This window comes from Ursus arctos, unplaced genomic scaffold (genome assembly GCF_023065955.2).
Source record: "Ursus arctos isolate Adak ecotype North America unplaced genomic scaffold, UrsArc2.0 scaffold_32, whole genome shotgun sequence".
Classification (NCBI taxonomy): domain Eukaryota; kingdom Metazoa; phylum Chordata; class Mammalia; order Carnivora; family Ursidae; genus Ursus; species Ursus arctos.
This window is the reverse complement of record NW_026623008.1, coordinates 24,997,569-25,021,558: the sequence shown is the minus strand read 5'-3', so window position 1 is coordinate 25,021,558 and position 23,990 is coordinate 24,997,569. Positions and strand designations below refer to the sequence as shown.

General features: G+C 53.7%; 1 protein-coding gene across 1 annotated transcript in view; it reads left to right on the top strand.

Annotated features, from left to right (window-relative positions):
- The window catches only part of CSMD2 (CUB and Sushi multiple domains 2), a 513,762-nt gene that overhangs the window by 133,391 nt on the left and 356,381 nt on the right, over positions 1-23,990 (top strand). The window contains 2 exon segments of the mRNA XM_057305507.1: positions 812-1,006; positions 14,461-14,668. Coding sequence (XP_057161490.1) covers positions 812-1,006; positions 14,461-14,668 — 403 coding nt within the window.

Genomic DNA, 23,990 nt, shown 5'->3' with positions numbered 1-23,990 from the left:
CGGGGACATCTTGGATAGGTCGGAGGTCTGACCTCCAGGGCATGGGCAGTTCTAACTCTGGGGAGAAGGGCAGAGGGCTGGGGGAGCTGGGTTGGGTTGAACAGGTGACTCAGGCAGAGGAACTGCAGCCCCCCCAAGATTGGCAGGTTACGATGCTCAGGCGCCCCCCCCCCCCCCCCCCGCAATTTCCTCGGGATAGTGAGAGCGCACTCGCAGCTGGCCGTGATTGCTTCGGCTTGGGTCACACACGCCACGTTGTGTTCCCCGGCTCCCCTTTAAGTGGGTCCGTCAGATCAGAACTCGGGTTCTTGCCTTCCCGCTTCCCTGCCTGTTCCAGCACTAACAACCCCTTCAACTCTCGCAGCCCCGCTGGGCTGAAGGACCCCTCTGGCTGCCAGGGCAGACACGCATGAAAGGAAGGACACTGGATTTAATGAGCACCTACTCCATGCCATGCTCTGTGCCCCTTCCCTGGTCGTGAGGAGTGTGGAGTGTGAAATCAGGGCAACCAAACCCAAGAGATTAAAGTGATTTCCCTGGGACATCTCGAGGGATGGGACGGACCTAATCCACATCTGCGGCTGCACAGGAGAAAAGGCAGGAAACCTGACTGTCGGTCTTAAGCCGTAAGTGTGGCTCCTCCTTAACTCAGGCCTGCCGTGAGTTTTCAGGGACTAGGCAGCCTTGAGGGCCGGCCCGTCTACCGGGAAGGGAGACCCCAGGGAGGTGACTTGCCCGGCCAGGTGCTGTGCGGAATCCGGTATCGGGGCTGAAGCCTCACTCATAGGCTGCATGTCTCCCTCTCTCACAGTTCTCCCCAGTCACACGTGTGGGAACCCCGGGCGGCTGCCCAATGGCATCCAGCAGGGCTCAACCTTCAACCTGGGGGACAAGGTCCGCTACAGCTGCAACCCCGGCTTCTTCTTGGAGGGCCATGCCGTGCTCACCTGCCATGCCGGCTCCGAGAACAGTGCCACGTGGGACTTCCCCCTGCCCTCCTGCAGAGGTAGGTGGCCAGAGAGGGTCTGAGGGGTGGGCAGTAACTGGAATGGGATGCTGGAGCTTCTAGTGGGACCTGGTCTTTAGTGGGAGAAGCTACTCCATCCGCTCCAACAACATCTGGGGTGCCTGCTATGGGGGGTGCACGTCTGGAGACCCCCGAGGGTCCTCAGGGTCCCCAGCTATCCTAGAGGCTTCTCAGCCTCCCTTGACCTTCCAGCCCTCGGGAGTTCCTTCCTTCGATCCCTTTCCCCCACATCGACAAACTTATTTTTAGCCAGTCTGCCTCCCTGTCTAGAAGAAACACGGTTTCTTTTCCGCTACAGAGCGTTTGTGTGCGAGGAACTCCCCCAGCTGCTTTCCTTCCTACTGACCTCACACTGGCGATTCTTCTCTTTCCCTCTCCTATAAATTCAGCCTCTCTCCCTGTTTCATGGAGTCCTCCTCTCAGCCTCCAAATATGCTCAAAACCTCTTTACCCCACCTGCGCCCTCCGCCCCCAAAATACTGCTAGGGTGACCAAAATTTATCCCAGTTTTCCTGGGTTTTTCTCATTTTTAGCTCTGAAATTCCCACATCCTGGAAACGCCCTCAGTTCCAGGCAAACCAGGATGGTGGGTGACCCTGTTCCCAGCCTCTTTCTTTTTGCCCTTCCAGCCCATAATAACTGAGTTTATTTCTAAGCTAATTTCCCATGCCTCTAATCTGATGATAAAAATAATGCATGATCATTTTTATTTTTATTTTTTTTTAAGATTTTATTTATTTATTCGACAGAGAGAGACAGCCAGCGAGAGAGGGAACACAAGCAGGGGGAGTGGGAGGGGAAGAAGCAGGCTCATAGCGGAGGAGCCTGATGTGGGGCTCGATTCCATAACGCCAGGATCACGCCCTGAGCCGAAGGCAGACGCTTAACTGCTGTGCCACCCAGGCGCCCCAGCATGATCATTTTTAAATGATCTTTAAAAATTCAGAAAAGAGGAAAAAAGAAACAAAATTTACTCATTTTAACAATGATTTTCATGTACTTCCTTCCTATCTTCTAATCCATACTGCACTATGCATTTATTATGAAAATGTGTATAATTGAGATTATCGTGCATGTAGATTTTTTAAGGCACCTTGTAAAGGCTGTGACACTGTACTGTAGGGTTTCCCCAGGCCACCAGGAACGACCAGCATCTCGAAAGCTCCATCCAGCCTTGTCTCTGCCCCCCCCCCCCCACCTGCCATTTACTCCTCTGCAGACTGGCCTTTGGCCCCAATATTCTGCATCATGTTGCCAAATCAGATGGGAATTGTTTTGGCCCTTATATTTCTTGCACTCTCAACAGCCTTTTGCACTATTGACCGTTCTTTTCTTCTTGAAACTCTCATCTTTAGATTGTGTGGATACCAGAACACTCCGCTATAGGTCTGGGGGCGATCGTTTCAAGGAGTTGAGAAATGATTGGAACGTGCAGCTCTCCTTGGGTTCAAGTTTCGCCTTTCTCTTAGCAGCAGCTTTTCTGTAATTACTGTCCAAAGACTAGCTGGAGGAGACTGGGTCCCCCTTCCCACCGAATGCACACGCCCTTTGTACTGTCTGCACCAGGGGTGGAAAATACTTGGCACGTGTACCTCTTCCCTTGTTCCCACTCCAATGGCAGACATAATTCATTGACCACAGCACCCTGTCTTGAGCCCACACCTGGCTACGAAGTCCTTCCCAAGAGACAAGCCACAGCCAGTCAGCGTGAGCCGCCACCTGACCCCATGTTTGTTTACTCCTCCTCGGCCCCGTTGGTCCTTCTTGGTGGAACCCAAGGGAGTGAGGGTCTCCATTTTTACCTTCCTAAGTGCTCCTCTCAGGCCCCATTTCTAACTTGGGATATGCCTCTCATCTTGTGGTTGATATCAGGAATGACCAAACCCATCAGGTGAGACCTTGGCCCCTCCACACAGCTGTGTGGCCCTGAGTGGCCAACCACGGCCTAAAACGGCTGTTTCCACTCCTCTTAGAGAATCCCTACCCACCCCCTGCCCAGAGGCTGTCAGAGCTGAACACTGACCCTTCCCAGGAGGGGTGTCAGAGTTGTGACCTGATAATAGAATATGAAACCGGGTAGTGTATGAAATCAAGTATTTAAGTTGTGAAACAGGACCCACCGTTCTCTTTCCTCTTACAACACTGTAAATACCATGCTCTTTTAATATGGAGACGGAAAACAATGGTAGCCCAAGTATGAGAGGCAGAAGGGCTGTCACCCCGTCCTGTGCCATGTCATTCACGTCAACGCCCATCCCGATATGGCGGAGAGCCACGTCCCCTCCCAGGGTCTCTGGGGATCTTCATCAGCTTCAGCCTCCTCTGGACCTGGAACTCACTGCCATGCCTCATCTCTCTGGGTTCTACTCTGCGAGCTAACGTGGCCCATTTATCTTCAGTGTCTTCTGTCCCAGGGAAAAAACAAAACAAAACAAAAAGCAAAACCCCACTAACAAAGGTGTCTGCACACAGTACAACCTTTACAGGGAACTTGCATCTCAGCGGTGCAAACGGCTGAGAGGGAACGTCTGAGCCATCATGAGCCTCAAAAGCTTTCGGCCCCTGCTCCCTGGAAGCCTGTCCCTGGTTTCTGGCAGGCTCAGGCTTCCCTAGGGGGTTTGTGACACCCTCTCTTCTTTCTCCAGCCTCCTCTGCTTGGTCTCTCTTGACTTAGGCCCCACGAGAGGGTTGCGTTGACCTCTTAGGTGCAAGAGCCCCATTGCCTCTCGGCTTTGTCATCTCCTTGCAGGCTAACGTGTCCCTTCCCAGGGTGGTATTTTCCTGAACAAAGAGAGCCTTCACCTGGAAGAAACTTGGCTGGCTGTGAAAATGCCTTTTTTTTATTAATCCACCTGTAAAAGATAAGTGATGAGGGCCGCCTCCTGGAGGTCTTCCTTGGCCGGGGGGCTCAGGGCCCCCAGTCCAGTGCCTGCACGTCTGGGCGTAGGTGGGGGGTAGCGTGGGCTGGGATGATGGCGCTCCCCCAGCACTCACACCACAGCAGTGGTCCATGGGTGTAGGGGGCCTTTTTGGGGCACGACTCTCGCCCAAGCCTCTCTCCTTCCTCTCTTGGCTTCTCAGATGATGCCGATTCTTCCCCTCTTCTCCCCAGCCTTCCCCTTAATGCCGGAAGGCCCAACGTGGCCTCGCCTCTGGGGACATCTGGCATCTGTGGGGATTTCTCATCCACTACATGGCTTCTAATTGCTGCTTGGCGGTGACTCTCCAGTGTCTGTCTCCAGCCCCACTGTCTGTCCTCCGCTCAGGCCCGCATGGGTCTCAGACTCTACTGAACCTTTCCCAGAGTGTGCTTCAAATGGGGCACAGCCAAAATCTAATTCTTTCTGTCTTCTCAAACCTGCTTTTTGTGTGCCTCCACCAGCTCAGTGAAGAGTGTCACCATCCAAGGTGGCCAAGCCAGACACACCATTGGCATCTTACACCCCTCCCCCTCCCTGGCCCCGACACCATCAGCCACTATGTCCTGGTGCATCTCTCTCTGCGCCCGCCCTGCCTCCGAGCCTCTGCCCCTGTTCAGGGGCTCTGGCCAGTGACGGTGCAGACTGCCTCTCGTCTCATCTCACCTGTCCCACGGCAGAACAGCCCTCCCTGGGCAGCCATCTGCCAGTCCCCCACCGCACACGCTCCAAGCCAGTCTCCACTGCGGGAGTGAACTTTCTAAGCCACCGATCCGACCGAATCGCTTGTTGCTTAGAATGCTGCCGGCGGCTCTTCATCGCTGACGGGGGTCAAGTTTGGGTTCCTCAGCATGGACGAGGCCCTTCCAGAAAGAGTCCCAGGCTGATCGTTCTAAGTCTTTTCTAAAAGTAGCTTCCAGTTTAGCCATACCAGAGAAGGCCCTGTTCTGGAACACACCGGGGAAGCCAGCCAAGGATGTCAAGTGTGGCTTCCAGAAAGGCTTCGAGGCCTTCCGGAGGCTCCTTGGTGTCTTAGGGGGCTCATGACTCGGGGAGGACAGATGGTTCTCTCCCTCCCTGAGCCCCAGCACCTCCCCCATTCTCTGGGCTTCAGGTCCATGTCTGATTCCTAATGCACCACAAGCTGCAAGAATAGGCTGGGAAGCGTCCTCGATAATGCCCGTGATTTTCTGAAAGTGATTTTCCAAACTGCATGTCCTCAGGAGGCCAGGCCGTACAGGAGCTGAGGGGGCGTCATGCGATGCGCGATGCCAGAAGCCGCGGTCACGCCAGAGTTAACAGTTCATACTCAGGAAGGATTAAAGCCTTTTGGCCTTTTTTCCTCTTGTGTGGAATTCTCAAGGGCTGGCATCTGTGAGTGGATAAACCTCATCCGCTGGGCAGTGGTCCGTAAATATTTGCTGAATGAGCGGATGGCTGGATGGGTCTAATTCACCACCAGAATCGTGTCGGCATACAAGCCCGGAAGGCGAATTGCTGGCCTGGGTTAGCCCACCTGCCCAGCAGCGCTGAGTGACACCGAGTCTGAGGCCAGGGCTTCCCGGAGCAGGTTGGAGGGCAGGAAATGCCACAGGCCTGGCTGAAAGGTAGACTCAGCCTGGGGACATAGCCCAGACTAAGGGGGAGTGAGGACCCACTGGGATATTAGGGGGCAGAGCAGGTGTGAGGCTGACCTCCAAAGAGGCCCATCCCAAGGCTGCTGGTCCTCTGAGGCTAAGTCTAGCTGGCAGAGAGAATGAGGCAGGGCCTGTGACCTCTCTTTGCTTTGGGTCACTCTGGGCACCTTGTCAAAGGCAGAGGTCCCTGGGAGCTCTGAGCTTTGTGGAGCCTCTTTGAATCACAAGAGGGAAGACCATGTGGGTTTCAGCAAATGGCCTCTGGCTTGTGAAGGGCATGGGCCCTGGAGCAAAGAAGACCACTTGGGGGAGGAATGGGGTTCAGATGTGCTGGGGGCTGAGAGGTGGAGAGAAAGCAGCTAGAGCAAGCAATGCTTGGCCTCTGGGGTTCAAGTCAGACACTACCTGCTGTCCCCTGACTTGGGAAAGAGGGCACGGGTCTGCGGAAGCTGAGGCTGCACGTGTCAAGCTGCATGCCCGATTTCCTAGCCCCACGGGGAGGAACCGGGGGGGGGGAACGAGACAGGGGCAGTGTGCCGTGGAAAGAGCATGGAGTCAGACGGGTCCAAGGCAGCCCTAGCCATGCCGTGCCAGCTCAGAGCTGCGGGTCGCTGGTGTGCTGCTAAGCCTCTCCGGGTTTTCAAGTGGGGAACACGAGCAGCGGCCTTGAAGGGTGGGTCGCTTATTCATTCATTCACTCAGGATTCAACAACTTCATGAGTGCCTACTGTGCGCCAGCCTGTTAGTAACTCAGTCCTTATTTATTGACTGCCGATTGTCAGATGTTTATTATTCTAGGTACAGAGAATTGCAGTGATGAAAAGTCAGACCAGACTCCATGAGATCATGGAGTATTTATTTGATTTTAGCAGCTGGGAGGCAGAAAACAGATAAAAATCAAATCCACAAATTTCAGATCACGAGGGAAATGAAGCGGATCGTGATAGGAAGGCTACTGTAGTTGGAGATCTCAGGAGAGGACCCTCTGAGCAGGTGATATCTACAGTGAGTCCTGAATGATAGGAGGAGCTTGTTATGTGAAGACCGGGGGAAGGGCATTTCCAGCAAAAGGAACAGCAGGTGCAAAGGCCCTGAGGCAGGAGAGAGTTTGACATGTTAGAGAAACAGAAAACAGGCCCGTGTGGTAAAGTAGGATGGGGGGAAGGGGTGGGGGGAGAGGGATTGCTGTGGTGAAGCAGGACCAGAAGTTTGGGTTTGGTTCTACGTTCAGGAAGGAGCCAGGGATGAATTTTAAGCACAGGTATGGTGCAGTTGAACTTAATTTTTTCAAATGATCACTCTGGATGCTAGAGTGAGAGGGACTGTAGTCGGTGGGAGGTACAACCGGGAGGACCAGTCAGGAAGCGGCTGCAGTAGGCAAGCAGGCTGGAGATTCTGGACGCCGTGGGAGAGACAGAGGGGAGGGCGTAGACGGGGACCATGGTTTGGGGACACAGCCAACAGCCCTGCTGATGAGATGCAGGTAGGCGTGGATGGAACGAAGGGTCAAGGTTGACTCCCAGGCTCTTTGTTGAGTGCTGGCAGGGCAGGATGTCGATAACTGAGCTGGGCATGACTGTCACAGGGAGTCGGGAGCGTGTGCCCTGAGGGGAATCAGGAGAGCTCGTTTCATCCAGATAAAGTCTGAGATGCCCCCAGATGTCCTCGGGGGCGGGGGGAGAGGGGATGGGTGAGGGGGCGTGTTAATTCTGTGGCTGAGGAAGGTCTGAGCTAGGAAGGGGTGGGGAGAGGGATGCGAGACCCTAAGTTGGCAGTGCGGTGGCAGAGAGGGCCTGGGAACCACACACGGGGCCCCTTTGCGCTGATCACACTACATGACATGCAGAGAGGAGCAAATATCATGCCAGCCAGTGTGGACCTCGAGTGATTCTGGAATGGCTCCCAGATACCATTCCTAACCATGGGGTTCCTCTCCTGCCGCTGGGGTCACCAGTCCTTCTCCAGTCACCTTTGCCATCCCTGTTATTATGGCAGAGCTGTCCAGAATGTGCTCTGGAGTCCAATCACCTGGATTCAAATCCTGGCCTTACCACTCCCGCCCACTAGCTGAGTGACCTGGGGCTAGTTACTCAACCTCTCTGTGCCCTGGTTCGCTCACCTGTACATAATGCCAGTAACAGTGCTCAACTCACAAGGGGGGAGTGAGGCTCAGGTTGGTAAGCGCTACGCGTGCGGCAGAGGCCCTTGCTCGCGGCGATGATGCAGTGAGAGTGTGCTGCGTGATTCCAACCGCCGCCACGCCGCACACTGCCATTCCACGAGCGCTAACTCCCCGCCAGACCCCGCGCTGCCTTCCTCCAGCCTCACAGAACCCTCGCAGAAACCCCGGGACGTTAAGAGCTATTGCACGTGAGGGCACTGAGGTATGGGCAGGTGAGGGACTTTGCCTGCGGCCGCACGGCTCAAGAGCCACGGAGCCAGGATTCTAGCAAGTCCATGCTTCTCCCAGCCATGCTCGTGGCCACCACTGTCTGCTACAGACAAGGACAATGGCCTGTGACAGCTGGCAGGAGACTCGTGGTGACATTGTTGCTTCCAGAGCTCCGGCTTGGTGGCCCAGGGCCTGAGCGCTTATCCTCTCCCGGGTGCACCCCCTGATGAGTCCACCTGGCCAGGCACTGCCCAGTCTCCTGTGTTCCCCTGGACCTTCCTCTGTAGCCTGTCCCATGAGCTCCAGGAGAGAAGCCTTAGGGAGGGGGCCTGAGGTTGTTCTGTTGGGCAGATGCCACTTCCCGGGGTGGGGGGAGAGCCAGGGTCTGCAGGGGCTACTTCCATTCTTCAGAGGGAGACGGACTCAAGATTCACCCACCTCTACCCGAGCACAGGGAGCTGGCCGCACTTTGGAGGCAGCACAAAGCCCCCGCCGCGGGCCCCTCCAGCGGAGGAGAGGGGGAGCAGGAGGGGGCTTCTCACACTTGGAAAAACCCATCTCCAGGGCCTGGAGCAGTGTTGGAAACAGGTGGATAATGGCCTGGGTCTGGGGTTAGAGTGTCCTGGGTTCGAATCCTGGCTCCAACAGTTAGTAGCCATGTGACTGTGGGCAAGTTTTAAAAACCACCGAGCAAGGGCGCCTGGGTGGCTCAGTCGGTTAAGCATCTGCCTTCAGCTCAGGTCATGATCCCGGGGTCCTGGGATCGAGTCCCATGTCAGACTCCTTGCTCAGCGGGAGAGTCTGCTTCTCCCCTTCCCTCTGCCCCTTACTCCAGCTCATGCGCGCGCGCTCTCTCTCGCAAATAAATAAAATCTTAAAAAAATTAATAAAAACCACTGAACCTCAGTTTCCTCATCTGTAAAATGTAGGTGATATTATACCTATCTCTTCAAGTGGTTTGAGGATTAAACAAAAAAATATCAGTGAGGCATTTAGCACAACGCCTGGCCTATAATGGACGCTCACAGAGTTATGTAACTGAATAGCATGTCCCGCCTGCGTTCTTCTCCCCAGAAGGATGCCTTGGGGGACCATATCTGTGGAAGGCATCGGGGGTTGGGGAGGGGCAGAAATTGCGATGCCCTCAGGTGATTGCAGCGTATTGCATGGTGCACTGGGTGTTATACGCGAGTAATGAATCGTGGAACTTTACATCAAAAAACTAGGGAGAACATCAAGCCTTTAGGGCACTCGCACCCTGGCTCCTGCCTCACACTTGGGTTGTCGGATGGCAGCTTCTCCCCCAGGGCCTGTGGGGACTTTTGTTTCCTCAGAGGCAGAGTAGCCTGGGCATTGAGGATATGGACAGAAGCCCAGAGCCGAGGGCCCCAAACTTGCAGGCGTCCAGGATCTTGCCTGAAATGCAGGGAAGGGGGAGTAGGATGGCTCCTCCGTCCCTCCCCGAAATTTGTGAGTCACTGGAGAGTTAACAGACATCCAAGGGGGCCGGGGGGTAGTTCTCTAAAATTAAAGTTAATTGAAGAAATTTCAGTGGAACTTAAAGTCGATCGTAAATAAAGTCATAAACTTGGAAGGGCAACGCTCGGCCTCACACACCTGCACCTTAGAATACACACGACCCAATGGCGGTGCAGAATGCCCATCACCAGGGACGGAGAAAGTGTAAATTAATATTTTAGGACTGTGGTGTCAGCTGAAGGTTATATTTTATGGCTCTGAAGTTGTAACCATGAAATATGATGCCTTGTTTAAAGTGAGAGGAAATCTCCAAACAACTTCTAGAGCGTCTTCAATCAAAGCAGGATGTTCAAGGAACCCGGGTGTCGGAGGAGCCCGAGAGGCAGGGACCACTCAGACGGGAAAGGTGCCACCTCCAGAGGGGACTGGCAGCTCCGGGCCGTGGGCCTCAAGCTCTCGAGTCCTCAGTTCCAGCACAGTCTAGAAACCATCGACTAAGGTTAGGAGCTTGAAGATCTCAGGATGGCTTACCAGACTGCTTTTAAGCAGGGACATGTGGTGTCATAAAGAGGCCACAGTCCCGGCGCCAGAGAGATTCTGCTGGAATCCTAACTCTCCACCTACTGTGTGACCTTAGGGAAGTTACTTAACCTCTCTGAGCTTCCACGTCCTGTTTCATTTCATTGTTCAATGGCCGTTTCCTGAGTGCCTGCCATATGCCGGGAGAAGTGGTAGATGCTGGGGACATTTTCATTTCCTCAGAGCTGAGTAGCCCCGAGGCTCCACTGAGCTCCGTTAAACCCTTAGCTGGATGTCAACAGTCCTTTCTCCTTCCCAGCAAGAGAGTCTCGCTACCGAACTTCTGGGTCCAGAGGCAAAGGTGTGTTTGTTTTAAAAGGCGTTCCTGCGGGTGAAACTTACAACTCACGTGGGGAACAAACTTCCCAAAGCCCCAGCCCCAGGCAGCGGCTGTGCGGCCGCTCCCGGATGGCAGAAGGCCCTTAGACATGGCGATGAGGGGCTGCACGCCGCCCAGCCACGGTGACCGAGCAGCCGTCAGCCCAGGTTCGCTGCCCACAGACACGGCCCCTGCCCTTATGGAGTTTACAGTCTAGACATTAAATAAATGACATAACCCATCAATGAATTTGGGAAAATGATTCATTATGGGAAAGTGTGTGGCGCTCTGAAAGCATAAGATGGGGGGAGGGGTTTCTGTATCTGGAAAGATCCTTGAGGAAGTGACCCTTAGACTGGAACCTAAAGGCTGAGGAGGGGCCAGCCAGGCCCAGTGAGGCGGAGAAGAAGGTTCCACAAAGAGTAACTGGCACTTTCCAGGTCCTGGAGCAGGGAGATGCTTGGTACATCAGAAGAGCTGGAAGGAGGCCAGTGCGGCGGTGGGAGGTGGGTGGGGAGAGACTGGTACGAAGCAAGTCCCTTTACGGTCCTTATAAGCCTCGGGATGTTCTAGGGTATCATGAGTGACAGTGGGAGTTATCGAAGGTTCTTACAGAGAGGAGGGGCGTCCTCAGGTCTGTGTTTCCAGGATCGCTCAGGCTTCAGTGTGAAGAGTGACGGACTGGAGCAGGAGAGATGTTTGGAAAGCACGACGGAGCCTCATGGCTGTGGTCGACTTGGACGGTGACGTGGTTTCCCGTGAAGCAGGTGCAGGGCAGACGGGAGGCCCGGTCAAGAGCTACTTACAGGGAGGGGCGGGGTTTGGTCTCCGGCTGGGTGTGGCTGGGAGAAGTCCCCGATGGCCGCAGCCCTCTGGCACGAGGCACTGCATGGACAGCGCGGACGCTCTCTGGGAAGGCAATGCAGGGAGGTCAGGTTCAGTCGGAGGAGAGCACGAAGACGGGCTGGCTTGGGCGGAGGCTGCGAACCGGGTAGGATGGCCGCTTGGCTTTCTAAGACCAGAACCACACAGAGGCCGCAGAGTCAGCGTCTTCCCCCACAACCTGCTTCCCTCCCGCAGGGCCTGCTGCTGTGCTGACCAACCACCGGGACCCGCAGGCCCGAGGAAACAGGACAGCGCGGACCAGGGCTTGCGGCTCCGTACTCCTGACACTGCTCCCCCCCCCCCCCCGACTTCCCCTCCTGCCTGACTCTGACCCCTCTTCCTTTCAGGGGCCTTTGCTTCTGCCTGCAGATCAGTAAATGTCGCTTCTGCCCGGGCCTTCTTTACTCCCGTGGAGCCATGGTTGCTCTTCCTGCTGACTCCCAGCCTCGATGGCCCCCCAGCTCACTGGCCCCCCAGCTCGCGCTCTCTGTGGGCACCACCGCCTGTTTACCCTCAGCAGCTCATACTCAGCATGGGAGTGCCGAGGGCCATCACTGTCCGGCAGAGCTGCTTCTCCTCCGGGTCCCCCCCCCCACCCCGTTTGCCCAGACAGCATCATAATGCTGCCCTGTTACAAACCCCCAAGTCCTCTTTCCCTCCTCTCCTTCGCTGGCCCCTCCCAGGTAGAGACCGTGTTCTCTCTCTTCTCCCCGGCCTGGCTCTTGAGTCCTTCTGTTCCTTCTCATCCTCCCACTGCCACTCATTCAGGCTTTGATGATTAGAACAACCTCTTCATGCAAAGAGATGGCATTTAGAAATAGGCTCATTCTCTTGAAATAGACCTTGACCCTGTAGAAAGACATTAATGAGAATAGTTCAGGATCCCCGGATGAACTCACCTTGACCTCCATCCCACACTGCTTCTGTATATCCAGCTGTCAGCTCCGTCTCTCCACCAGGACATCCCACATACACACGCAGCCCTGGGATCCGAAACTGAACTCCTGCTTGCCTTCGCCTCCACAAGGCACCCCCCTCCCGGGTTCCCTGTCACAGGAGGTACTTTTCATTCATCCAGATTCTCATGCCCCAAACCTGGAACTCATCCCTGACAACTGCCAATGCCTGTGGGTTCTGCTTCTTCCCACAGTCCCCGTAGCCTCAGCTCCAATCTCCTCTGGCCTCCCCGGGACTTTGGTGACTATGTCCTACCAAAAGCATCCTGCCCACTCCCCTGACTCAGACGTCCTCAGTGCCATGACCCCAGTGATCTTTCTAAAATGCAAATTTAACATATTCCTTCACTACCTTTGATTCCCCAGATGACGTGGAAGGAAAAGGAGAACTTGGTACTTGTTGGGCCTCTACCTGGGCCAGGCTGACGCTAGGCACTGTCCCATTAACAGTCCCGTTCAGTTATCCCAGCAAACCATGGAGCAGAGAAGCCAAATGAAGCTGCCAAAAATAATCGCCCACGGTCACCTGGCGGGGGTTGTGGAGGCTGAATTTAGATCTAGGCCTTCCTGACCCCCAAATCCATTTCCTTTCCAATACAGTCCACTGCTGCCAAATCTTCTTGGCCCAGTGTTCTCTGTCACGTGGTTCCTTCTCCGTTCCCAGTACCATCACCCACCATTCCTCTCAGTTTGCTCTGTGAGAAGCCATGTAGAGCCACTTATCTTAGGCATGCCATGTGCCTTTGTGCTCCTGTGCTCACGACATTCGTTTCCCTGTTTTCTTAAATGCCGTTCTTTTCTTCTCTATCTAGAGAACTCCTATTCATCCTTCAAAACCTAACTCTAAGGGCATCTCCTCTGTTAACTTTTCCCAAACTGACTCACCCAAGCAAAGTCATTTGCTGCTTTATCTATGTCCTCCGAGTATGAACTGTACTCCTGGGAGATGGGAGGGTGTGTTGGTTAAGGGCACAGGCCCTGGAATCAGGCTCAGAGTTCCAGCTCCTTCAGTCACTATGAGCCATGTCACCTGTGGCAAATGCCTGAATCTCTGTGTATCTTAGTTTCTTTACCTGCAAAATGGGAATGATACTTTTATTGTTACTAGGCTGCCTCTGGCACACATTGGAACCCGGCTACTGCATTTCTCCTTCCTTCACCACTTAGTCCTGCCTCTAACAGCACATGCTAAGTGTACTACACTCGCTCACTTGCATATAGGCTCCTGGACAACAGCTTAGACTTTGGATGACTTCCCCTAACCGCCCAGCTAGTGAGCAGCAGGGACAGGATTCAGACCGAGGTCTGCAATAATTCAGAAGCCAGGCCTCTTAACTGTTCTATGTCAGAGCATGTGTCCCGGATCGTTTTTTGTGAATATCAAGTCTCAGCTGGAGTTTCGGCTGGAGCGGCGTGACTGCCAGATTGTGTGGCAGGAGGAGTAAAACACGGTCCCTGCCCTTGGGGGTTTCCAGAGGAGCTCAGAACCGGCATGGCAGACAGACGGATGAACGGGTCACTCAGACAGGGTGAAGTACCGTGTCTACCATTGGACGCATTGCTGCAGGAGCCCAGAGGAGAGAGCAGTCACTAAACACTTGAGGACATGAGGCTTTCTCAAGAGGTGGCATTGGAGTCAGGCCTCAAAGCTGGAGGAGAGTTGCTCTGGAGAGAGGGCATCCTAGGCAGAGGGAGCGGTGTGAGAAGGGCAGGAGGCTGGCCGTGCACAGCGCGAGAACAGAGCTGGCCTGCAGACAAGGGCAGGAGGGAGGATCGCAGAGGTCTGGCCAGGCAGCCCTTTGAGTGTCGCCCCAGGGAGGTGTGTTGAGTTTTTGTTTTGTTTCCCCACATCGGAGACTTCCTAAGATCTGGTGGGAAGAAATATCCTGTTCCCCACAGTGGTGACCGTGGCCGTGAAGGTGACAGCTGAGTCCTTCCCTGCTCACGGCAGGGCAGTACGTGTAGTACTCCGGAGGTGCTCTGAATGTCAGAGCTCGGTCCCAGCTTAGTGGCTGTGTGACATAACCGCCCTGTGCCTCAGTTTCCTTGTCTGTTCAGTGAGCACAGTCAGATCTGAAATTCTCAGAACAGGGCCTGACGCACGGTAAGGTGGCATTATTCTCCGGCCAGGTCAGACGAGGATCTCAGCCCATCCAGCCTGTGCATCCCGCGCCGGGACCCTCCCCGCCTGTCATAGCTGAGGCCCACGAGTGCCAGGGCCTGGGAAGCAGAGCAGCTCACACGAGCCTCTTCTGTTTGTGCCCACAGCGGACGATGCCTGTGGGGGGACGCTGCGGGGCCAGAGCGGCATCATCTCCAGCCCCCACTTCCCCTCGGAGTACCACAACAACGCCGACTGCACGTGGACCGTCCTGGCCGAGCTGGGGGACACCATCGCCCTGGTCTTTATTGACTTCCAGCTGGAAGACGGTTACGACTTTCTGGAAGTCACGGGCACCGAGGGCTCCTCGCTGTGGTAAGCACACCGTCCTGCCCCCTCCCCGGTCCCGGGAAACCGGGGCTCACCTGGATGCAGGGGCTCCTCAGCGGCGGGGCCTGCGCTCCGTGGCCCGTTTGCCGCATCCTGGACCCACAGTTGACAAGTTCGGTTCTCATCGTGATGAAAACGCACTGCATGTTTTCAGAGCTGGGGTCCATTTTTACAGTGACTTTGGTATCCGATTTGAAGTGTACCCTTGGCAAAGAATTTCCTAATGGGCCTTGGTGGAGTGACTTGCACTGAGACTACAAATGTCCTGTTTCTCAGGCCACGGACAGGGTCTCAGTGCAATGATTGGAAGTACAGTTGCGTTTGTGGAGGGCATATTCATAGCATCCAGCAAAGGGAACAGAATCGTTAAGTGGCCATTCCCAGGGCCCTGCCGCGGGCAAGGCGTTGTGTCTGGGTTTCTGATGTTCTGGCTTGACGCGGTTTGCTCTACTGGCCATGGAGACTCTCAGTGTTGATGGGTTCAGGAAGAGAAGGATGACAAGGCTTATCAGCCTTAGCAGCTCGTACTGTCCCAGACTTAGACCCACAGGACACGCCTGAGCGGAGCTTGGCTTCCGGAAGTGTCCAGCTTCCTGTTTGGGTGACAAGCCTTGCATGGTGGTGTGGGGCTTAGAATGTTCTCTTGTCATCTCCTCGTGGCTGTGTTATCAGGCTGAGGGCGCAGGGAGGCCTGTGTCCGCACCTCAAGTGCCCACAGAAGGGTGTGTCGCCGAGGAGTCTGAGAGTCAGGGGAGGACAGTGCCTGGGAAGGACACGTGGCAGTCAGTGTGAGTGGGGAGGAAGGGAGGGAGAGGAAGCAAACAGGAGGCAGGGGCACATTTATTGAACACCTCTTTCAGACCAGGTGTCATGCCACATGATAGAAACATCAGCTGTGTAAGACAGGGTCCTTTGAGGGTGAGAAAGTCAGACAAACCCACAGCAGGAGCCAAGTGTGACTATTTCAGGGGGATAGAATAGGAACTGAAATCCTCCCAAATACGCACTCGGAGATTTGGCGACGGGTGTAGCCCAGAGAATTCAAACGTCTTGGTACAGTGGAAGGCGATCCGACCTGGGAGTCAGAAGACTTTGGTGTCATAAGCTTGTTGAGTGAACTTGGCCAGACCTTTCACTCCCCTGGGTGGGGAGTTGAGGGAAGCACATGGGAGCCAAAGACAGACCTCTGTGGGCAGGTGGCTGTTCTGTCAATAGTCTGGGGCCGCGGCTGGACATTTGTTGCTGGGAGTGGGGATGAAAGCCTGGGTGCCTGTCTTCTGCACTGGAACCCCAGTGCCTGCCAGCCCGAGGCCCTCCGTCCCCCTGCCTCTTTTCGTTAAATACCTATTTTCGTGACTGTAAATGTAATGCATATGCTTCTTGCAGAAAACATAAAAAGGTATGGAACAATGAATAAGAAGTATTAAGGGTTTGATGAATTCCCCTTTGGCCTTTTTGTTTTGCTTGGATCGAGCCAGCTGGCTATTTATATATATATTTTAATATTACAAAATTAGGATCTTAAAATCTATCTGTGGTTATATATTTTTAACTTAGCATTACGTTATCTAATGACAATTTTCCCTAAACCATTGCAGATGCTTCCAGAACATAAGCGGCACAATAATAGCGTCACTTATTGAGCATTTGCTATCAATACGTCGCAGGCTGGTTCTAAGCTCTTACCGCTGTAATTTCATTTCTTCCTTATAGAAACTCTATGAAGCAGGAAGCATCCTTTCCCTCCTTTTACAGATGAGGAAAGTGAGGTCCAGAGAGGTTGTGTCACTTGCTTGAAGTCACACAGCTAGTAAGGAGCAGAGCCAGGATTCGACCCCAGGTTAGCTGGACGTGAAAGGCCATCTTCGTAGCCATGACAGCACGTTACATCATGCCGCGTTTGCGAAGGGCTGCCACAGCTGTGTGGCATTCCCTCGTCAGACTGACAAGTGTTTACTCATCGGATCTCTTATTAGGTTGTTCCCAAGTTTTCGCTTCCGTAAACAGATGCCAAGATGAATAGGCCTGCCAGTTCCGTCTCTTCCAATCCCAAGGCCTCTTCGACTCACTTGTTTATCCATGGGCCAAATGGTCTCCCACCGCTTCTGCCCCCCCAGGTGTGAATCCACACGTTGTCCAAACTTCTGGAGTGAAACAAATCTGAAAGACTATTCCTTTTCCTATTAAGTCACTCGGTGGGGAAGGAATTAAGCAGAGGAAATCGTTAGGGGAGTCATTCAGAACTCTTTGCTCTAAGATTAAATTATAATTATTTACAGGGTTGGTGTCACCATTTCCAGGCAGGATACAGTTGTTCTAATTTATACTTGCATAGCAATTATGGATAAACAAACGTGGAGGCTCGGGACACGTGTGCGAAGAACCCACGCTCTCGCCTGCCCCTCTCCTTTATGGATCCCTGGGTCCCTGTGAAAATGTGGTGCTGCTGGTTTATGAGAATGCTGCTTTATATCGCCATGCATTAAGATTTTAGGATGTTTTCTTGAGTTCTGTGCCAAGTCATAGACTGCAGATCCTGTTAGAAAAGATGAATGTGAACAACTGGGCCTCCCTTCACCTATTGAGAAGACAGAGGCAGTTTTGAGAGAGAGAGAGAAAAAATCCATTACCTCCTTTCCCAGATAGCAGATTCCCACTGATTCAGGATGGGGGTGGGGCGTGGGATGTTCCTGACTCAGTTTCCCCACTCTTCTCCTCCCCATGTGGGATACAAGCAGGAGAGTGTTCATTAGGGGTTCCAGTTTGGATTTTGCCGACCAGTAAAATTTCCAAACAATTAGAGAAATAGAGGGTTGAACATTTTCTATTTTGCCAGGTAAGGACATTAGGAAAAAACCCTGCCAACTCCTCAGAACATTATTTCATAAAACAAAGGACTATTCAAAGCCAAAAATGTGGCAGGATATAATCCATTTGCAGCCTTGAGCTGGCACAACGAAAGACAGGATAGGAGGGGGGCACAGAAATAGCGGCGTGGGCCCGAGCGGCAGAGCCCCGCGGAGCGCGGACATCAGCCGGTGCCCTGCGGCTTCCTGCTTCCTGGCCCGTGACTGGCCACTGGGAACCCGGCAGTCCTCGCTTTGAGCAGGAAAGGGCTGTTTCTATGGTGACCACCAAACCCTCTCCCTCTGACGTGTTGAGAGATCCCCAAATATTTTAGATGTACACTCTCCAAAATTAATTGCTATTTTTATTTTGTGATTGTCCGTGAGCAAAAGCTGGGTTTGAACTAAGAGTTACAGTCTAGAGAGTGTATTTGGTATTCCTGCCCCACTACACACACACACACACACACACACGCACACGCACACACACACACGCACACACAGCCAAATCATCACCATCTACCCTCACCAAGCGAACCGCTGTTACGCATTCATACTCCTGTCTCTAGTTCGCTGAACTCAGTTCAGGGCCAGATATTCTCACTGATCCTTCTGGGGGGTGAGGGGGAATGGGTCTTTGCTCTGCTCTGACCAAATCAGTTGGCTGTGTCCTTCATGGAGCCCCATTCCTTCCCCTCAAATTCTAGGAAAATACTCTCACCATTGCTAAAGTTCCTCACGGGGCCCCTGGACAGTTTCAGATGGCTAGGACTGAGCAGGGGCAGAGCTGGGGTTTAAAAACTCAGTTGTTTAAGACCCTGGGTTCTGTGTCCCTGGAGGGTATCGGGATCATGTCATAACAAGTACGGGTGATTGTCAGCCCAGTACCCAGCCGGCCTCTCCATTGTGGAGAACATGAGTCAATGAGAGCCCACTGGGAAGACACGAGAGCCAGAATCTCTCCTCTCCTCCGTCTGCCTCATGCTTGACACTGTCCATTTGCGTCTCTCAAGGCTCTGCCTCTGGACTAAGGAAGGAGAGAAGGCCGGATGTGCCCTCCAAGAATAGAAGAGAGGTCTATGTATCTTGGCATCTCACTGGGGACACAGCAAGCCTGGGAGTCAGACAGATTTGAGCTCAAAACCCTGATCCACCTCTTAATAATTGTTAAAGCATATTTACTTACTTCTGAGTCTCGGTTTCCTTCCACTTCTGAAAAACGGGGCTCGTCATACCAGCCTACAAAGCGTGTTGAGGGGGCTGGACGTGTAAGCTGCTGCCTGGCTCGTAGTAGGCACAACACTCCTGGGATGGGGACCAGAGTCACGGGCTCACCCTTTGAAGGGGAAAACGTAGGATCAGGCATCTCCAGCAACTCAGAGCCCTGGTAGCCCCATTTTCAGTGATGCCACTGAGGCCGTTCCTCCCAGCCCACCAGCCCAGCGGCTTCTCGCCGGGCAGAAAGGCACAGCCTGGTCTCGCCAGCTGATGCAGCTCCCAGGGGAGTTGCCTGGAAGGCCAGGGAAGGTGGCCTGGCAGAGAGCCCCTGCGTCAGACTGGAGGATGCCCTTGCAAAGGTCAGAAGAGAGAGCGGGGGTTTTGTTGAAACTGTCTTCCCAGAGCCCCATTTTGTGAGCACGTGGCAGGCAGCATCGCCTCTTCTTGGCTGGACCCAGCCCCAGACTGGCCAACGAGCTGCCTTGTTAGAAAAGCAGAAGAAGGGCGCCTGGGTGGCTCCGTTGGTTGAGCCTCCGACTCTTGATTTCAGCTCAGGTCATGAACTCAGGGTCCTGGGATCGAGCCCCTGCATTGGGTTCTGTGCTCAGCGGGGAGCCTGCTTGAGGATTCTCTCTCCCTTTCTCTCTGCCACTCTCCCGCCCCCCCCCCCAGATAAATAAATAAATCTTTAAAGAAAAGCAGAAGAGGGGAGTGGACCAATGTGGTGACAGTGGCTGCTCTGGGGAGGGCTAGGAACAGGGGGGACTTGGCTGGGGGTCGGGCACAGCGCCTGCCCTGAGGGGCCCGCTGGGGAGAGGGGCAGAGAGTCTGGAGAGAAACTCAGGAGAGCACTGTCCCAGACCCAGAGGGGAGGCACAGCTCTGCTCGGCACCCTCTCGCTGGCTCTAATCGATGACGTTGCAGAGTGCAGTTGGGCCTTCCTCCCTCCTTTGCTCCTTCTCTTTCTCTGCTTCTCTCCTTCCCCAGGTGGCAGTTTCCTCCTGGAGCAGGAAGGGCAGGCAAGGCTTGACCTGTGCTCAGAACAGAAGCCACCCTTTTCCTGGGGGCCGGCCAAAGGGCCAGCCGCAGGGGTGTGTTTGTGGCAGGGAGGCTGGTGGAAGGAGTTCAAAGCTCCTTCCGGTATGTGGGATTTCTGTGCAGATCCTAGAACCAGCCCCCCCCCCCGCCCGCCGTCTTCCTGGTTGTGACCCCCGTGGTCAGCCTCTGCCAGTGATCCCCAGCCTCTCTTCCTTGCCCCCTTCAGTGTACTTGGACTTCCACTGTTTGTTTCACTCGGATCATCTGCTGTCTGCTTGCACAGTCTCCGTGTCCCCACACCCTTAGCCAAGCCCCCACGGACCTCTATGTGACAGACTTGCCTCCACCAAACCTTTGAAGTGGTGAGGGAAAGGAGGGCACGCTGCAGGGCTTCGGAAGAGGATCCTGCCCTCAGGTGGGAGGACCAAGGCCTCGAGAGGGGCTGCATTTGAAACAGGCCTCGAAGGGTGGGTACCATTTGGATATGGGAGAGAAGGGGACAGGGAGAGCCTCATCCTAGGGCTGCTACTGGGCACCCTACCCACCATGGGAACTCCCCTGATCCCTGAGATAGAGAGCAGGGAAGTGGTCCCAGGACTCTCTCCAGGGCACACCGACCGGGGGGTTCTACCATCTGCCTCTGAGCCTCGGTGGCTCCCCCCCTCCCGGAGAACAATAGAAGAGAACCTGCTGGACCCATCTGGATCTCTTGCCCCCTGGGGCCACCCAGTAGACTTGGGCTGTTTCTAGAAAGAGAATTTCCCTGGAGAGCGGGTTCAGCCTACCCTCTGGATCCAGCTTTGAGGGTTTTTCTTCCCTTTGTTCCCCTTGCTTTTTTTGCTTTTGTTTTTATAGGTGGAGATACAAAAGTTGCCGTCTACTTTACAGACATTCAGTTTGAAAACTTTGCTAGCAACATTCTTTTTCCTCTTCGAAACACTTTGTTTTAATCATTAAGCATTTTACACGTGAAATTTGAGCCGACTAGAACCATTTGATCTCAGCGACTTTTAACTAGATATTTCATTCAGGAGTCATTAGATTCAGATATAATTAGAATGAGAACAGCACGCCAACGGGGATTTGTTAATAATAACTATTCACTTATTTACTCATTCGCATGTGCTTTATTAAACCATTGGTTTAGATCATTTACATTCTTTGTTACTTTTCCCCTATTTTTTTTTCGGTAATCGTTTATTGAGAGCCTCCTATGAACTAGGCTCTTGTAGGTGCTGGGGAGACAAAGACACAGTCCCGTCCCCAAGGAGTTGTTTATTCCCTCCACTGATGTTTATGTAACAGCCATGCATCATGCTGGACCCTGGAGCTCACAGTCAGGGCGAGGAGGCAGAATATAATTAAATGCTTGACAATATCATATGTTAGGTGCCTTTCTAAAAGGTATAAAGAAGCTCCCGTGGAGACTGAGAAGAGAAATGTAATAGTATTCTTTTGGTTCAAGAAATAGAAACCCACCTCCAGCTGACTCAAGGTAAAAAGGGAAGGCGCTGGCTTCTGTAACTGAAAAGTCGAGGGATTGGCTTCAGGGACTGCTGGATCAAGGTATGCAGATAATATCATCAGAATCTACTTCTCTCCCTCCCACCACTTGGCTCTCGTATGTGTCGGCTTCCTCAGGATGCTTTCCCCATGAGGTAGCAAAGGCAGCCACCATCAGCTCTGAGCATTCTGCTGGCTTAGCAATCCCAGCAAAAAGGAAGCTTCTCGTTCCTGATGGTTCCCACAAAAGCCCTAAGATGCACCTTGAGTGTTCTCAGGGGCCAGGCCCAGGTCACTTGACTCTCTGTCCTGCTCCAACTCCCGGACTGGGAGCGGAGGAGGGTGGTTCGCGAAAAGCAAACTGCGTCACAGAGAAGACAGAGCCTTCCTGTCAGGTTGGGAGGGGCTGCTGGAAGGACTGCGACAAATGAGCCCCAGAGGGGGTGACTTTCTAATTTAACTGAGTTGCAAGAGTTTACCGCTGTCATGAGCAGGAAAGGGCCTTGGTGCGTTGGGGGCATTGCAGGTGGGTGCAGGGTGAGTGCAGGGAGAGCATGGGTCGGGAAGAACCTAGTTCCGTGTTCAGAAGCTGGGAGAGGATTCCAAAGACTGTAGAAGGCTATGGAAGTGTTCCAAGCGGAGAGGTAACACAATCACTCTAAATTTTAATTGGCTCCAACTGGAAGGCTCAGAAACCAGCTATAAAACCTTTTTTTTGTGACCACTCGGGCAAGAGACGATCCAGCCTTGAATTAGGGCAGCTGTGAAGGGATGGAGAGGAAGGGGTGACATCGAGAAACATCTCAGATGCAGAATCAGCTGCCTTGGGGGGTTCACTGGAAAGGAGGAATGGAGACGGGAGTCTGGGCTGATTCCCAGGTTCCTGGCTGATGACCGTGGTAGGGTTGTCTACCAAACAGAGGGACACAGCAGAAGGAGCAGGGCTTGGGAACAGGGACACAGGTGCGCTTGAGTGCTGACCTATAGTCTTTTGAGGATTCAGAGGTGATGGTCAGGGGGAATCGATGGCTAGGCCGGGCAAGTTTGGTGTTGGGCTAAATACCGTGGCTGGGCTTTGAAAGGTCATCGTCAGGAGCACACCAGCACCGTCACCCTCAACAGTGTCTCCTTCATCATCATGGTCACCCTTACCGACTCCGTCTTTATCACCAACACCTTCTACCATGATTTATTCATTCAAGCAGACCACTTAGGGCTTCAGTTGCTGGATATTGGGCTTGGCATGGGCATACAGTGGTGGAGGAACCAGATAAAGCCTCTGCCTTTGTGGGACTTCTGGTCTACTCGGCAGAGCCTGACATTAATAAGATCACAAAATAAATGTAAAATACACTTGTGTTGGGTGCCATGAAGGAAACGAACAAGATGGGGAATAGGAGCAGTGGGGGCCCCGTTAATATAAAGTGGTCAGGGAGGCCTCTCGGAGGGGGTCAGATTGAAGCTGAGACCTGACTATTGAGAAAGAGCCACCACGGGAAGGACTCAGGGATCAGCATTCAGGGCAGAGGGGATTGCACCTGTAAAAACCCATCATCACAGTGCCTTATGTGTCCTTAAACTTCATACATGGGAGGGTCATGGCCTAATGCCTGTCCTCTGGGATTTCGGTTTGTTTGAACGTCAAGAGCAGGGCAGGGTCATGGTCTCAAGCTGGCAGAGAAGCTCGGGAGGCAGCTGAGATGGTGCATGACCAAGCCTGCTGAACCCAATGGCACTTGGAGCCAGGAGGGGGATGAACCTATTCCAGCTGAGACGCAGAAGCTCCTGCCTTCCTGTGGGTTCCTGAGGCTCTTGCCTCCCCCCTCCTTCCCTGCCACATCACAATGCTTTGAGCCACCCCAAGAAGCTGTTCTCTTCTGATGGAGCCCATGAAATTGCATCTGTTGTATCCATCAGGAGCCAGGCCATAAATAACCAGCCCTTTAAAATCTCATCTCCCGTATCTCTCGGAGTTGGAAATAGCATTCCCAGCCCCACCGCCGAGCAGTAGGAAAGGATTAGTGCCCTAGCACGCCGCTGACAGAACACGTCTGCAGAGTCCGGGCCTTCTGCACTCTCCACGGAGCAACAACGTGACTTCCTCGCTTCCCTGGGTGAGAACTTGCTCTCAGAAAGAGAACAAAAGCCGCAGCTGGAGGGAGCAGGAAGTGAGCCGGGGTTGTCCACTGTTGGCACAGCGGCTCGGCTGGGGCTTGTGGTTTGGCCAAGTTCTCTGCATGGGAAGCTGAGGTCAGGCAGCTGTCCTGCCCCCCGTGGGTCTGACTGCATGCAGTAGGTTAGTACGGAGTATGTCCTCTGCTCTGACTATATGCAACAGGTTTGTACTAAGTACGTCGTCGTGCAGGGGCCCGTGCCAGGACTGGGAAGGGCACCAGACAAGATGCTCTTTTCGACCTCTCTCTCTCGAGGAGCTGCCAGATGCCTGATGGTGCCTCGAAGACAGATGGAAGGAACTGTTCTGGGCCCTTCCAGAGGCCTCGCATTCTGGCAAAGCTGCCTTCCAGAATGACATCAGTTCATTCAGAATGTTCAAGACCCCAATACCGGTCTCTGTGTTCATGAAGCTTGGCCATAACAGTGTGTTCTACTCACTCCTGGCCTCGCTTATCCCCTGGTTCATTCTGATTGTGCCTGTCTCTTACTCCTACAACCTTTTCTGGCTTCCTGAGCCTGACCTAAGC